Raw genomic sequence first — 15,590 nt, forward strand, 5'->3', positions numbered from 1 at the left:
GGAGCAAAATCCTTGCTGTTTTTAAATGTCTAAATCCCAGGAGGCTGTTAATCTTGTTCATAATTTGGTTATTACTGGGGGACAGCAGTACTGCTGATGAAAACAAAATGCCTGAGCTGATGAGCTCCACTTGTGACTCAGGAAAAGAGGAGATGATGGGGCAGGGTGATCTAGACATCAGGTGCAATGCTATGTGCAATGCAGTAAATCAAATCTCTTCCTTTTCCACTCTTACTCCCACACACAGGGAAACTAATTGTATGACTCCACACAGTGCAGATGCAAACACAAGACATTTGGAAGCTGAGCCTGGACTTTGAGCTAAAGAACATTCATCTAGTTCAGTGCATAATCACAGTTGGAAATCCATGGATGGATATTTTGTTTCAGGGAGGTGCAATATAGGCTGGGTTTTAAAATATATCTGAAGGGGTTTCGTTTCTGGGCTTCCACTGAAAGATAAGGAAAGTTGGCCCTCCTTCCCTCTGCTTCTTTTAAAAGTTTCTGTAAGGACAGACCCTTCCATCAGCAAGCATGGTGAGTGGTGGTCATGCTTCTGATAGGCGTCTGTAGTGTTTTTGAATGGCGCAACAAGCTCAGCTGAGGAAATTGCCATTAGCTTTTCTGAGAAAGGTAAACTCTCATCATTTCTAAAGGTAAGTAAATGTTGATGACTGCTCCCAAAAATGGATAATGGCTTAGGCTCTCATCTAGTATAAAATTGCAGGGGTGAATTCAAAGAACCAAGCTCATTAACACAAACTGCAGAGCTGATGAACCTTGAATAGCTGGAAATGCTGGGCTTTGGATTTTATGATTAGGCTTCTGATAGAAAGAGAGACATGAGAGTTCAAGAAAACAATTAATTCTGTCACAAAACAAACAATATCTGACTCATCAGCATGAGCAGCAGGAAGATCTCTAAAATTTGTCCTTTGAAGCCAGGGTACTGTAACAGAGCTGTTTGAATGAAGAGAATGGAAAAGCACAAAATGCACAAAACGCACTCTTTCTTGCCTGGCTTTGTGTCCAAACTGCCATCTCTTTCTTTTCAGCTGCCGTGGAATAACACCGAAGTCAAATAATTTTCATCTGTTTTCATTTCTTGGTATATGAGTGCATTCAGAGTGAGCCTTGCAGAATTACTCAAAATTAATAACAGAGCATCTGTCTTCTGACTGTTCTCAATGCATCTGTACAGCTCCATAATATGAAAACAAATGAATTTTTATAATACACTGCTCATCGTCTAGCTTCTTATAAATGGAGAGCATTCCCTGAGCTTTCAAAGAGCAAGGTCACACAGGTGTGAAATGCCTGAACATCTGACATGTTTATTAAGGATGTGAAGTTATTATATGGCATGTTTATTAAGGACTGTGTGGAATTAAGGTCTCCAAATGTATGATGCCTGTCAGGGGCTCTGCAAGTGTTGTTTCCCTAATAAAGAAGGTTTTGCACGCATTTCCCAGAGGGAAGGTGATTCACCATGCCAGGTTGAAACTCAGTACACTGCAATGTAAGCAGCTCATGAGAGTTGGTGGCACAGTGTATGGAAATCCAGGCATGACTCACTCACTCAATATGGGATTGCAAGGAGGTATTTGCAGTAATTGAGCAGAACTTTAGCATCACATCCCCCCTGTTCCGTGCTGAAGTACCATGCAAGAGTAATCCTTTCTGATTCAGCCAAGTGTTCAGGGAGGTACTTGATCCCATACACGCACTTAGGACAGGACGGAGACTGATTTAAGCAAGTAAATAGGATTAAGTGCAGGCTTAATGGTTTTGCATCACATGCAACCTGTGCTTTAATGACTTTCTAAAGCCAAGAATGCCTTTTGTTTTCTGAATTGATTTTTCTCAAGCCTAGGGGATTGAGGAAGGAGAACAATACAATTGCATAGACAATCTTGGGCAGCAGTGGGAGATCCCCGAAAATTTTCTGGAGCCATCAGTGGACTGGAATGCTCCATTGTCTGAACACACAGGGCAAGAGCTTCAGCCCAGCTTTACAAAAGGTGGACTCAGCATGGCTCAGCACCATCCTGGGAGCCAGAAGGAGGAAGAGATGAGGGCGACATTAACACAGCCTAACTGTAGACACATAAATTCAGTGCCTGAATGGAGAGTGTGATTCACAATTGCTGTATATATCTGGAGACAGACAGTCTCCTCCATAGTGTGACTCAGAATGACCTCTGGAACCTATAGATGCTCTAGAGGAGGCTATGTCTATTAATTTTAAAGTAAATACAAATAAATATTCAAGGTATTATGAATTCGTCTTCCTGAAAAGCTTCAAATTCTAAGCTCAAAGTCTTGAAAGAATTTTGACTGCAATGCTTTTGCTAGAGACTCAAGATCCAGTGTTTGCAGTGCCCAATACACACTTGTTGGCTGTGTTACAAAGCCAGTAATATTTAACTGTCTCAACTGTTCAAAGCCCCTTGCAGAATTATAGCAATCTTTTGCATTATAACAGTAGAGTTATTTTTCTGTTAGATCAATTGCAAAAGTACAGAATTCTTTGGGAAATTCTTCACCCCCAATTGCTAAAGGCACAGCCAAACAAGCAAGTCTCCCTTCTGTCCCACTCCAAAACAACCTTCACTATTAATACCACTATGATGGAAAATCCAAGCTGAAATTTATCTTTAAACTCTGTTTTACCAAATTAGTTCTGCAGCTTCTTCCTTCTTGCTGTTCCTGCTAAGAGTTGCTACATTCCAGCATCAAAGCGACTTTACATAGAGTTGTACATGCATGGAGTACATATGCATGTGTGTGTATTTTTCTACGTAAAAGTGCAAGCAATGAACTGCATTCAGACAGCTTGATGCCTGAAACTCCTGGGTGAAGTGTTGTTTTTAATAACTACTGGTGTTTTCCAAAACGTTTCATTGAAAGGTGGTGCACCTCTCTGAAGTGAGGTAATAGAAATACAGTGTAAAAGAGGAGAAGCTCATAGCTGAGTTCATACTAAACCCTCAGTTTTCAATATGTCTCTTATGAACAGTGAATGAGGGTGGAAGTAGCTGAGCTCCCTGTTGCACTGTGGGGCCAAACTTTGTCCTGACATCATGGATGTTCATGGTGCTCTGCACCCCACCAACGTTATTCTGAAGAGGGGAATTAATTCTCTGGGTCTAATAGGGCTGGCATTTGGCTCTCCTCTTTTTCCCAGCCTTTATGGATCTGTTTCACATGAGCCCTTTGAGCAGCAGCACAGGCAGAGCTGCACACCCCTGATCCTAAGTGCACTTCCTTATCAGAATATATGGCACTGCATTATGCTGCATGTTTATGGTTTGAAACACTGGCTGATAATGTGGCCATAGTCAAACAAAATTCTGCATGCAAAAAATGCATTTGTTTTAGGGAAAGAAAAGAATATGACATCAGAAAGAAAGAGATACATGCTTAGCTACATTTGATTGGAGGCAGTCAAATAGCTGAAATGGTATAAATATTAAGATATATTTTCCTGATAACCACCCACTTTCATATATTATCTATTTATTTTTCTTTGGTATCTTAGTGGGACTTGGAACATATTAGATGTATTTTTTTTCCAGTAGACATTAAGTGCATTGCTGGAAACAAAATTTCTCATTCTTTCTGATAACATTATTCTCACAAATAGCAGTAGGAGAAGTGATATTTTTAATGGGTACTTGTGTAATTAAATAGAAGAATGTTCACAGAAATTAGCTTTATTAGTGCCTAGAGTGGTTGGAGTGTGAACCTTTTCAGTCTGCATTTAGAAATATTAGATAGCCAATTGATTCCAAGCAAAATACACATTTCTAGAGTTTTCCTTTTCTAAAACACTGCTGTGAATGGAATGGTCCCTCAGAGCTTTGAAAATGGACTTCCTGAAAGGAAATACTTGATCAAACAGAAAGGGTTTAGACTATGACGGTACTCTGTGTTGTATAATAAGTCTTTATTTTTCTCCCTGTAATTTTTCTTCTATAATTATTTTCAGAGCTGTACTAACTCAGATGCCAACTTTTCTTCTGGAGGATTACAAATGGAAAACTGCAGTGGCAGAGGGTGGCTTAATGTTGCAGAAAGAGACTCTCAGGGGCAGTGCAGTCCCTCCTGATGCTCTGATGCACAAGGAGTTAATTGTGGCTGTCACCTCCATAGTATGATCTATGCGCAAAAAAAAAATCAACAATCAGGTGTTTCCCCTTCCCGTGAATGTGCTCTTTTAACAAACAGACCACATCCTCATTTAATCTATGACGCTAAGATAATTCAATAAAAAATACTAGAGTTAGCATTTTATTTGTAAGTCTTCCCTTTTCTCTCTTAAATTAGCCTTCTATTTACTGAAAATGTTTATGTTTGTTTTCAGAGTGAAGAGGAGAGGGAGAGGTAAGAAAGAGGACGCTTCATTTGAAAACTAAATTAACAAGTTTGGAGTTACAAGGTGTGACTTATCAGAAACTCTGCTTGGAAAACTAAGCTGGTGAAGGTAGAAAGCTCAAATGCAGCATTTCAAAAGCCAGTCAACTTGAGAGAAAAAATACTGTTTAGTGTGGAAGCTAGGTAGTTGGCTCTAATTTAGGCTTAGTTTTCTCTCTTTTCTTAAAGCTACTTCAGAAATCAATTTTCTGTGTACATTTAACGTAAGTATTTCTCTATAAGGGAATGTGTCCATTGAAATCACATTAAGAGTGTTTTAATTATCCTTAGGGCATTTGACAAAGCAGATTTTGTAATTGAGAGGTAGTTGGTTACAGTATGTACAGTGTACGAAAGTTTAAGGGCTCTTTTCTCTGCTGGCTTGAAATGTGAGTAGTGGTGGAGGGAACAACAATTATTTCAACAAGTTTTCATGCAAGGAAGTGAAGACCCTGTGTTTACCTTGACCTCCTGAATATTTTTGCTTTATTATTTCATTTTAGTGCTTCTGACACACACATCTGTGTATTAAACAGGCAGAATTTTTTTAACTGTCGGAATTACAGACAGTGCTGCTGTCAGTAATGTCCACAGCAAACCTTACTTGGCTGCTGTTGTGAGAAGGAAACAAGTGAGTGTTACCGCTGAAGAGATCCCTTGGAAGCCCTCATTCTCAGTACATTCCACACTTCTTTCCACCCAATCCTGGTTATTTCCGCAAACCATTATTTTTCAACCTAAACTCAATTTCCCATTCCTTTTAAGTCAATAGCTTAACTTTATCTTACTGTTTTCTTTACAAATGTTAAGACCACACACTGAGCTCTGCTAACACATTGTATTATGCTACTAGTAGACAAATTTTAACATCACATCACATACATGTTGCAGTTGCTGTTGTAACATGCCTTTTAAAAAATACGTTTATTGGATGAAATTGTCTCTTTCTCAAGAAAAATCTGATTCTTCAATATAATTTATTATGCCTTTTAAAATTCTGTCTGTTCAATAAAATCTTTGCTATATTATAAATACCTGTAAAGAAAATATAATTCAAAATTCTGAGAGAAAACTTTTTTTTTTTACTTTTACATTTTTCACAAAACCCACACAGGCACCAAGGAAAGACTAACAATAAAAATAATTTACTCCTGTACAAGCTGATCTGGGTTGGAAACATTCAAAAGAGAGATTTTAAACTTGTCATCTGTTGAAACTTTGGCTACAGCATAGGAACTGATCTAAAAACAAAGGAGGGTCTTTTGTTTCCCACCCTTTTAACCTGAACATTTCTTTCAAGGCCTGATGGAGTGTTGTTAGTACTTTCCTCCCTGTAATATACCTGAATGAGGACTGGCTAAATTTGTTGTTATCTGAGGGAACCAGCCTCTAAGCTTCATTGCACAGGACTAAAAGTGGCCCTTACCTTGCTATATGAGTCTATTCTGAAAATTAAACATTAGTGAAAATAAGTGCTCTCATTCTGTAATAGCAGCAATTAGAAATTTTCATGGTTTGCTTGTTCATTAGTTATGCATTGCCAGAAAGCTTTTGCATGGAAAGGACGGCAAAGGGAAAGCTTTCTGATCTGGACTTGCAGGATTTTTTTTTTTTTTTTAAGACTTCTCTTCCTAAGCAAATTTCTTAGTAGAGAGGGAGTGATTCAGTACAAGCAGCATTCAGTAGCAGAGATATTATCCTTCAACTGCTGACTAGAAGAATATTAAAGAATCCTTAAAACTGGCAAAAAGGCAGGCTAAGCCCAAGACAGGCATGAAGACACCACAAAGAATATTTTTTAAATCTTACATTTGGTAAGAAAATTTTCAAGGTTGTCTTTAGAGAAGTCTTTTTTTCCACAGAATTCTTAATTAGTTACAGTAAATAGGTTTACCTTTAAATTACAGGATTTACTGTGAAGTTTGAAAAACTTTTATTTGAACTGATGGATTATTAGCAAAATGTAAAATTCCTGTCTTAAGAGACATTTTTGTAATTTTAAGGAATAGACAGTGAGAAAGAATCTAATCAAATATTTCTAGAGTCTGCAAAACACATTTCAATAGTAGGCAAAAGGAAGAAAAGTAAAAAGCAGTCAGCACTTTTTTGGGCTTTCTTTAGTACTTCAATGAGATAACTATCCCCTAGGAATCTTCATTTCCTTGTTCTAGATCCCCTAGCTTTTCTGAGCCTCCAACATGGCTTTTTTTTTATTCCCAATTATTAGAAGCAAAATAATATATAATTTTGACTCTCATTAAAGAGGTATGTGTGGAAAACTGCTAATGTTAGGGGGTTGCTCACCCGAGTTGCTTTCTGACAGCCACCTCTGCCTCAACCTCTTCCTCCCACTCCACATTCCATGCTCACCCTTCTCAGGGTACTATTTTTTTTTTTTTGATCTCAGACAATTTTGCCTCATCTTCCTAGATATTTTGGGAATTTTAGAGTCTTTGGGTGGACTTTTCTGCAACAGCTAGCCTCTCTGTTCCCCTTGGCCTGGCTGCTTGCAGATGTAGGCAGATTTGTACTGCTTTGGAGACCTGACTGAGGCTCCACAGTAGGAGGTTGGAGCCCAAAACTCAAATAATTGGCACAAACAGATCAGTACTCCATCACGTGGTGCATAACTCATGAAGAGAAAGCCAAGTGCTCTGAAGTGAGACTCTGCCCGCATTAAACACATAGGGCCTAGAAGAACCAGGCTCATAATTCAGGCACTTCACTGGGGTAAGTTCCAAGCCTGCTGGAGGGAATGCCATCCCATGGTTTGGGATGCCTCTGCAGGGGCTCTTTTTTTATTTGTGTGTTTCTGTCTGTAGTCTAAATTGTGAATAACTTCATCAATGTTCACTGATGCCCCAGTCCAACCCCAGCCTCCCAGATGTTCCTCTACAGGAGAACAGAAGGGCAAGGGAGCATTGTTTGGAGGAGGAACAAAACACCTAGAACAGAAGCAGTGATGGCTGCAAGTATTAAATCGGAATAAATGACAAATATAACAAAGGCTGCAATATTAATGACAAATCCATGGATGAGAATATATCCCCATAGCTTTGGCAGTTTGGTTCAAAACTGCTTGGAATTCAGGTTTTGAATCCTACTGCATGCTGAAGTGAAGAGGGTGGAAGAATAAGCAATGTGAAAATAGTTTAAAATAGTGTATTAGGGTTTTCAGGGGAGTACTATTGCATTTCATGCCTGAGGGGGCAAATCTACTCTGAAGAAATGTTTTGAAAAAAGATAATACTAAAAAGTGTAATTTTCCTGTCTTATCCCCTCACACCCGTTTTTTCCCTTCCTTGATATTTGTATTAAATATGAAGCAATCAAAGCAGCAATCACACAACTAGAGCGTACACAGACTTTGGAAAAAAAACTACAGGTAGGGAGAACGAATATTTCCAACTCAGTGCCATACCCTACAGTTAATTTCCTTCATTTATGATATCAACTAACGCTTGCAGCAGTCTATCATCTCTGTGCTTGTAAGGTTTGGCATTGTAAAAAAGATCAACGTAGTCACTGTACAGACTTTCTTCTGAGCCTCTTAACTGGGAGGGCTTGTTCAATTTTCTGAGGGCTTGATAGAAGTGTTCGTATGGAATGTTTAACTTCTCACTTGCAGTCTTCTTTGGCAGCTGCTTCTGATCCATCTGTCTGCTAAAAGCACTTTGCAGTAAATGCAGCATGGCTTCTGATGGGGTTTTATCTTCTGCTTTGTCACTGCTGGTGTGTTCTGTGGCCTTGGGTTTTTCACTCAGGCTCTCCAGTGTGGTATGGTCCTAGAATACAGATTAGCATGAAAAAACGGTCAGGTGTCAATGAAAGACTGACTGGATTAAGGCTTGCTCTGGTTGGTGATCTCTACCTATGTGTGGGAAAATGTCATTTTTTTATTCAGGACCCACTTGGGCATCTAGAAAACAAGTAGACCATTGTCAACCAAAACAAACTTTTGAAAGGACTACACTGTAAAAAATATCAAATCCTCCTGCAATATAAGCATTTATAAATTCAGATTCCATTTGGCAGGATACAACACATCATTTTATACCAGTATTTGTCTCAGTCTTAGGAGATAATTCTGGTTGTTTAGCACTCTAAATGAAGGAAACATATGTGCAGTGGTGATGGCAGTTCTGATTGTGCCTTGTACTCTTAGGAAAAGGATGGAACCAGTGTTTCCCTGAAACCTTCTCTGTGGATTAGCTCACCTGAGAAAAAGGCAGTGAAGTATGACAAATGGGTGAGCATAACACATACCTAAGAGACCTTGGAAGGCTAATCCCAAGTACAGGTTCACAGAGCAGTTGATGAGAGGCATAATCTTATTTCAATACTAGTATATGCCTGCGGAGCTTCCTCATTCAAACCAGAACTGCATTTCTAACCGAACACTCATTTTATCTTCATGTAATTTTTACCATGTCCACCCATTTTCTCCTACAGCACCTGCTGAATCCACTTTTACTTCCTTCCAATTTGTTTTTTTGCTCATGGCTGGCAGACCTGGGGACATTTATGTAATGGATTTAGAGACCATTATCACACTCACCTTTCATAACTTGTCTGAGGAAGGTTAAACTATCTGTGCTTTATGGATGTCCTAATTACTTAATGGGGAGACAATTTGATGTGATGGGATTATTTTCTGATGCTGTTGATGTAATCAAGCACTATGAAAATGTGCATTACTACCATCCTGTGCATCCTGAAACCCAGGGTCACCCTGCCTTGTTGTATTTTTAGAGCACTCTTATCTGTAGGGTAAACAGGGACTGCTAAAGGATCTGGCAGCAACAGATCCACTGGGCCAAGCCTATTGAATCAGCGAGTCCCTGATTTTCCTCAAGCCCTTTGTTCCTGAAATTCCTTGCAAACTCACTGGAAGCACTCCAGCAGGCAAAGTTCCTTTAGAATGTGACACTTGTTCTCAGTAGAATTACATAAATTTAGTGTGTCTCTCAGAGGTGTCTTCCTCCCTCCTTCCACCACTCAACTGCATTAGCCACAGGTTTCCTTGCTTTGGGAGCAATTTCCTGTTATCATCCCAAACCCCTTATATTTTGCAATTTGAAAGAGAGACTCATAAAAATATGAGTTGTTGACATGAGCAAAATTATGATATGCACTCAAAACCAATCAGGAGTTAGATGAAATGAATACAAAATAAATATGTGTCTTCTTACTAGGCAAAAAAAGAAAAAATAAACAAATAAACCCACCAAAAAACCAACAATTACTTATAAACTGAAAAACATGTAAGGAATAAATGCAACATAACTCTACCTCTACAAGATCTGTCATCTTTTCCACTCCTCTTCTGTCATTCTGCACAGCATTGTAGGATGTATACACACGTGGCTGCTTCATGTGTTCAGGCTGGGTAGCAGTGCCATGCAAAATCAATTTCCAATTTACAATCCTCCCCTCATTTTGTATTCGTCTGGACTGAAAAATAAGCGTGGCATCAGAATAGGCTCTCAGGACATAAAAGAGCAAAATAGACACTTGAATGCAAAGTACACAGAAGCAACCAAAGCAAATTATCAGGCTTTCAAAACCTACCTATGGAGTATGATTCATAAGCACAAAACCCCCAGATGTAGAAGATTTAATACAATAGCTTAACCACTCAAAATATTCACATTTTGATGCAACATAATTATTAATTCATCATGTAAGCATCAATGGAATTTGGTCATAACACAGAATGCTAGAAGTTATTGAAGTAGTATTTTGCATTATTAGAACTTGTTCACTAGGCTGTTCCTTGGTAATTTCCTTATGAAAGTTACCACTGGAAATGATAATGTGAAATACTATTCTTTTTTATAATGTGGTGTATAACAGCAATCTGAAATACAGTGTGCAGAAGCAAGCAGCAAATGTTTGTTTATAAATTTTGGTGGCAATAGAAACAGAAGTGGAAGTAGAAGTGGAAAGTGGAAGAGAGAACTAGAGAAAAAACTAGAGAAAAAAACCTAAAAGGTCAGGAAAGAGTGTATTATGCCTTGAGGACAAAAATCTTGCTTTATTGTAAGTTTCAGGAAGTTCTCACTTGAAATGAGAGCTAATTTACAAACAAAATGCTCCTCTTAACTTTGTTCCACAAAAATGCATTCAAAGAGCAAGATATCTGTAACCATGGGGCTATCTATAAGCCTGCAGCATTAACGCTACGCTGCTGATAGTAATATTTACTCCTGGTGGCTTGTTCATCTGCTCAGCTCTTGGCAACACCCTCCTGTTTACAATTTGAGGCCAATAGGGGCTGAAGGCTCAGTGTCTAGCAGGAAGCTTTCAGTTTTTGGCAAGATCTGACCCCTAAGGACAAGCTTATTAACAGACAACTTCAATGAGATGAGTGTCTTGATCACTGTCTCTTTGAAGGGAATTATTTTTCAGTTGCCTACCAAGCAGTTTAATTCTGGTGTCTTGCTGTTGTAATCCATATTCCCCAGGTAGCTTTAGTAAACTGATTTATTTCATATCTGTAGACTACTTAGCTTTAATCCTTAAACGTTGTTCAGCACCAGATAGTCTCAGCAAGAAATTAGGGGAATGTATACATCAGAATAGATCACTGAGATCCACACAAAAAATCATTAATTCGAAAGGTTCTCAGTTAATGAAAGCTATGCGCATGGATCAAGAGAAGACTAGATCTATGCTGTGTTCTTTTCTGTAAAAAAGAATTTCCAGTTAACCAGATGTTCATTTTATTTCATATTTCAATCCAAGAATCACAGAAAACTTCATAAAGTGATTAATTTTGGTGATGTGTGTCTGAAAAAAACAGGCATGTCATGAAAAAAACAGGCAGTGAAATGAGAATGGTGCTTTGCATGTAGATAAAGAACAAGAAAATCTGACCTTTTTTCTTTAATCCTTAACCCAGCTGGATATCTTAAATAACCTCTCATTTAGCTTGCTTAATGAGCAGGCTCATTACTCAACGAGCTTTGTAGTGATGAGTGATCATTTAATCTGTTTCAGCTCCCAAACACAGCTAGTTAGCATACAGGCATACTCACCATATCAGTAATTCTTAAAATCCAGGTGCCTGCTGGATTTTCCCCCCATGTGTGGACAGACATGAAGTCCCAGTTCTTGAAGCCATTGGGAGATTTGTCCCTCTCTCTCTCAGCCAGTAAGACAGTGCTGGTCCCTGTGTGGGTACAAGATCAACACTCTGATTGTCCATGCGCTGCCTGCTCCTACTTTTCATATTTGTCAGCTTTGCACACTGCCTAGAGCAGAGGTGACCTGGAAAATACACTGTTCAGCAGTGCCTCCTTTAGCAGTGGCTCCTGTAATTATTTTTGCAGCAGTGCTTAGGAGTGCACAAGCTGTTAGGTCACACCAAGAAGGTACATCTTGTTCAGTGTTCTATCTCTGGCACGAAAAGGTAGTGAATGCACATAAAAGAAGCATAAGGAGAAGATGTCAGGCACGACCAGTCTTTCCCACCGATGAGCTGTTCAAGAAACTTCTGAAATGGAAGTTTAGAAGGTAAAACTCATGCAGTATTATGAAACCACAGTATTGTCATGATTTCTTCACTGGTTCAGGGTTTTTTTTTCATGAGTGGATGCATATTGCTACAGCCTGGTCGTCCAACAGGGTGAAAAATATGCATTTGCATTGTTATTATTACAAAAATGCTGCAGCTCATAAAGCATTTCTGCAGCAAAAGAGGTCCTACTGCACAGGAGAAAATTTGTTTGGCTTGTTTATGTATAAGAAAAAAAGCAAGGGAGAAATATTTACATAATAAGGAGCAGTGAAGCCCCAAGGATCCTTGTCACAATTTATAAATATATTTAAAGGTTACACCATAAATATAGAAAAAGAATGACATACATTTGCTACTAATGCTTTGCAGGAAAGTAGAAAAGCAGCAAGAAACAAGGGGAAAACAATTTAACCATGAAAGCAAAATGATAGTGCAGTGGAGGCAGTAGTACTTGATGATTGCTACCTAGAAACAGAAAAATTAAATCAGCCTGATATTTAAATTCATACGTGAAAGCCTGTCTTTTTTTTCCTTTTAATACCAGTTGATCTAACAGACTTTACTCTTAGTTGCTTATAATATTTCTTTATCCTCTTTTTTTTTTGTCTTATTATGTTGTTTCAGGACATTGCCAAGAAAGCTTGCCATATTCTAGCTCATTTAGTACAGTTGTACTAAGGTACCTAACAGAAACACTTTGGTTTTTTTAAATACACCAATGGGGAGACACATTAAATAAAACCTAAGGAATCAGATATCCTCAGTTTTCCATTAGTCTGCTAAATCACAGGAAGTCTGATAAGAATTATTGATCTATAATCTGCTGTCTGCCAGGAGCCCTGAGGTTTCATAGGTCCAGTTGCCTCTGCGAAAATGTTCTGTGCCTTCATTTTCTGAAGTATGATTTTCAAATCTCTTTCCACCAAAAGAGCCCAGCACAGGTGAAGGTTGAAGAGGGGTCTCTATCGCTGCCTGGATATTTTATCCTCACTGGAGTTGCCCAATGATATATTTAGCTCTCTTTAACCACTGAAAACCACATTTTTTTTTCATGAAGTAAATGTTACACACTACGGCAACACAAATAAAATGTGTCTTTTCCTCCTGTACCTGATGGAGAAACCAGAGTGACATGCAGATCACCTCTACGGGAATACTCAATTGTGGCCTCGAGCTGCACATGCTCCAGAGATGCAATGGAGTTCTCTTGACCCTCGCAGGCTTTTGTGGGAATTTCAATAATCACTTCTTCATTTGCTCTTAATAATCTGTCAAAATTAAAGTAGTTTTTTGATTACCCACAGGGACTCTTGATTCTGGGTCATGAATGGCATGTTTAACAGCCATTTCAGAATGATGAAGAAAGAAGAGTCAATGCCAGCTCAATAAAAAAAAGGTAATGTCTGCTCTCAATAAAAAAAAGGTAATGTTCATGCTCTGCACATAGAGAGACTCTGCATAGCTTTCTCTGCACAGTTCCCATTACTTCCAAACAGAATGGGTTTCTAAATCTCCACATAAATAACTGTAAGTATCATGGGATCTTTGTTTTCATAATGTAACATACAGGACTGAATAAAAATACATAAATAGCAAGTGTGGCATACATCAGTAGTGGGTCAACATTCTGTGAAACAGACAGAGTCCATAAAAACAGTTTGATAGTGAAATAGCATAAATAACAAGATTACCAAGCAGTGACTCTCCAAAACACTGCAATATGTTTCTGCAGACAGACCTTTGTTACAGCCACATGGTATAATTTCAGCCTTTGAAATAGATATTTTTTTTCTGGATAAAAATCTGTATGCCAATGTGCGGAGACAAAAAGGGTCTAGATATCCTTATTGATTAAACAGTTCAAGGACTAATGACAATTAATCTATCTGTTCAGGCTCACTGTGCTGTTGGCATGTGGCTCATAAGACTTTTCAGTGAGCCTTTGACACATTTGTGTTTCATAAGAGAAATGCTGCAGACATTACTAAAGTTAAATATATCACCTTGATTGCAACATATACAAGCCTGTCACAGGAGAAGAATTGCTAAGACCCATTACAGACACTTTTATTTTTAAAAAATCTTTGTGAGACATCAGTATCTTTTTATCTCTCTTCTGATGGTTGTCTAAAAATTCACAGCCTTGCTGATTGGGCTCAGCCTCACAGTATCATTCTTTTATACACTGTCTGCACAAGCAGACATAATAATCTTAGTCTTTGTTAAGGCTTCATGCTAGTAATTTCCATCAGTCTTGCACTAAAAAAACAGACCAAGAAGCAATGTTGCTTGCCTGCCTCTGGGGAATACAGTCTGACAAAGCTAAATTAATCAAAAGAAGTCCCTTATTCCTTTTCAGAGCAATCTGTGAAGAATATGATTCTTCAGGCTTTATTACAATAAGTAACTGCAAATCCTTACCTGGGTTCAAAGCTCTTGTCTTTGACAATGCACTCTCTCTTTTCTGGTACACTTTTCCATCTTTTGGGATCAGCTAAATCCACCAAGGCATTGGCATTAAGTAGCCCAAACCCAAATCGGCTATTGACCATCAGTCCTGCTCCATTTTTTTTCCATCCTGGATTTCCAGCCAGCGGATCATATTCTGAGGTCCACACTACCAAGTGCTGCATATCCCTCCATGTTAGATCTGGGCTGTTTGGAAAAATGTTCCTGGTTAGTTGTTTCAGGGCTATCTATCATTTTTCTCTCAATTATTAGACTCAAACAGAACGTGCTTTGAATGCATATGGCATCCCACTGCTTTATAACCCATAACATTTTGCACTTAACCTCACAATACTGCTCTGGGCAGACAAGAATTCTGTGTCCATGAAGAACAGGTATCTAGCAAGAGTAGAGTGAATCCTCCAAAACAATTCAGTCATTCAAAGTTAGCTAGCAACACTACAATTTTCTACCCATCTTTTTAGAACCTGGGCTTTGAAAGCTGGTTATTTGATTCCATCTGTGACTCACTCTACCCTTTAAAAAATCTAATTTTAATATCTAATATTTAATGTAGGCTCACGTCACCAAAGGGGTGTGCAGTAGAAAATGGAGCTGAATCTACATGATACGAGCATTAAACCTGTGTACTAAAGTGTTTTCTGTGAGCAAAAGTCATTGTCCTGTCCTTAGCTTCCTCAAGGCCTAAATTCTCACTACTTGCTCTGCAGCATCCAAACCTGGCTACTCCCTTCCTGCTCTGACAGACAAGCTTGGGCATCTTCTCTTTTATGCCTTATCACTGGCAGAAATTCTTCTGTAAATTGGCTGAGGCTTAGCTTAAACTCCTGCAGCCCATTGTCTTCAAATCACATTCTCCTGAATCCATGTGCACGCTCACTTTTAGGTGCATCTGACCAGAAATCAGTAAATGCTGTTGCCAACACACAAAATATTCCTCAGTCATCATTATCTATTCACATTGGTTCTGCTTTTCTAGGAACGTGTTGGGGCAAGTAGCTGCTTATTTTTAGTCATCAGCCTGAGCAAGTCTGACTGACAAAAAGTGGAGCTGCAGTATGAGGTAGTGCCTCTTAAAACAGGCATTTTGTGGAAGGCAGTGGGGTGATTGAGAGAAAGAAGTTTCAAAGGTCATGGTGTGACATCTTACTTTGCTTCCAGCGCCAGAGCAAAAATTCCTGCT

At 38.7% G+C, this 15,590-nt stretch overlaps 1 protein-coding gene across 1 annotated transcript in view; it reads right to left on the bottom strand.

Moving 5' to 3' along the window:
* Positions 1 to 5,311: 5,311 nt before the first annotated feature.
* The window catches only part of PCSK1 (proprotein convertase subtilisin/kexin type 1), a 29,188-nt gene continuing 18,909 nt past the window's right edge, over positions 5,312 to 15,590 (bottom strand). The window contains 6 exon segments of the mRNA XM_014309925.2: positions 5,312 to 8,201; positions 9,709 to 9,870; positions 11,457 to 11,590; positions 13,049 to 13,206; positions 14,360 to 14,593; positions 15,558 to 15,589. Coding sequence (XP_014165400.1) covers positions 7,845 to 8,201; positions 9,709 to 9,870; positions 11,457 to 11,590; positions 13,049 to 13,206; positions 14,360 to 14,593; positions 15,558 to 15,589 — 1,077 coding nt within the window. The 3' untranslated portion in view covers positions 5,312 to 7,844.

This window comes from Geospiza fortis, unplaced genomic scaffold, assembly GCF_000277835.1.
Source record: "Geospiza fortis unplaced genomic scaffold, GeoFor_1.0 scaffold208, whole genome shotgun sequence".
NCBI lineage: Eukaryota > Metazoa > Chordata > Aves > Passeriformes > Thraupidae > Geospiza > Geospiza fortis.